This window comes from Pseudorasbora parva, chromosome 21, assembly GCF_024679245.1.
Source record: "Pseudorasbora parva isolate DD20220531a chromosome 21, ASM2467924v1, whole genome shotgun sequence".
NCBI lineage: Eukaryota > Metazoa > Chordata > Actinopteri > Cypriniformes > Gobionidae > Pseudorasbora > Pseudorasbora parva.
Genome location: NC_090192.1, coordinates 40098572 through 40100005, shown reverse-complemented (window position 1 = coordinate 40100005; position 1434 = coordinate 40098572). Strand labels below are relative to the sequence as shown.

Genomic DNA, 1434 nt, shown 5'->3' with positions numbered 1-1434 from the left:
GTGAAATATGAGGACATTACCCATGGCCCCACTTTACAAAAGGCTTATAAATCACACAGGAGGAGTTTTTATGAGAAAGTAAAAATGCAGAATGTTTCCTGTGATGGGTAGGTTTAGGGTGTGTGTGTGTGTGTGTGTGTGTGTGTGTGTGTGTGTGTGTGTGTGTGTGTGTGTGTGTGTGTGTGTGTGTGTGTGTGTGTGTGTGTGTGTGGTCACCATGCGGTGGTCCAGGACTCCATACTGCAGCGGTGTGTGGCTGGTGTCCTGGCTGTAAAGATTCTTGCTGACCACCTGAATATGAGCCTGTTGTCTCATCTGCTCTGCTGATTTCATGCCAAAACAGATGTGACTTCTGATAAAACCAGATAAATGAGACATCAGTAGACTTAACATGCATGAACATATGAAGAGTCAGACAGACAGTTCAACAGACAGACAGCTGGCATATGTGTGTGTGTAAAGAAGTTCTGATGGTGTTTATCCTGCATGCAACCCACAAACTTACATCTTTTTGGCCACATCCGTCTCTCTAAACTGCTCCTTCACCATGACTGCGGCGCGTTCACGCAGTCAGCGTGTGAATTCAGGGAAATAAATATTAATATGGTGATATATGGGTGCAATGCCGAGTTTGTTGAATCCTTCTTCTCTGCCACATGCAGCGCTGCTTTGACGTTCATGCGTCTCTCTCGTGAGAGCGTCACAGCGGCGTCTCATTTTCGCGCAGCGACACCTGCCGACGGGGAGTCCTCTGGAAAACACAAAAGTCTTGTTAAAATTGTTATTTTGCATCAAAAATAGTTACATGTGAATGAGTGTGAATTATATATATTTTGGAGTTTAGTTGTGTATGTTTGTAAAGGTTCAAAGCGATGTAGTAGTGTATGTTTGTATTTTTAGACACAACCACTAGATGTCCCTGCTCTCTTATATATACTCCAAAATATATTTTAATTGTACTTTTATGAGACTTATGAGCACAGGAATGCCAAGATGTTAATTAGAAATATTATTAGCTTATTCAAGTGATTAAACAAGCTTGACACTAAACCCCATAATTACATTTTGTAAAATACAATTTATAAAATATCTGGCTAGATCGCGAGATCTCTGATCTGCACAAAATGGTCCCGATTATGCTTAAATTTCACTCTAATAATGTGCACGGGTTTGTGAGGATTAAAATTACTTCTCTTATAAGCAGACAAAATTATTTAATTGATTTTCCTGTCACAATAACATAGCCTACTTATTTAACACACACACACACACACACACACACACACACACACACACACACACACACACACACACACACACACACACACACACACACACACACTGAACTAAATTAGTAGTATGAAGCTGCAGACTCGGAGCCTGCATCTACGGTCCCGCATTCTCAGACCCCTCGTTTTTAAGAAAAAGCGCCTC

The 1434-nt window shown here is 41.1% G+C and overlaps 1 protein-coding gene across 1 annotated transcript in view; it reads right to left on the bottom strand.

The window, feature by feature from the left end:
• Window positions 1-712, bottom strand: part of polr3a (polymerase (RNA) III (DNA directed) polypeptide A) — a 49679-nt gene extending 48967 nt beyond the window's left edge. Inside the window, exons 1-2 of the mRNA XM_067429086.1 lie at window positions 506-712; window positions 217-352 (exon numbers count right to left, since the gene is read on the bottom strand). Of these exons, the coding sequence (XP_067285187.1) occupies window positions 217-352; window positions 506-549 (180 nt within the window). The 5' untranslated portion in view covers window positions 550-712. The remainder of the gene's footprint in view (window positions 1-216; window positions 353-505) is intronic.
• Between the last annotated feature and the right edge of the window lie 722 nt (window positions 713-1434).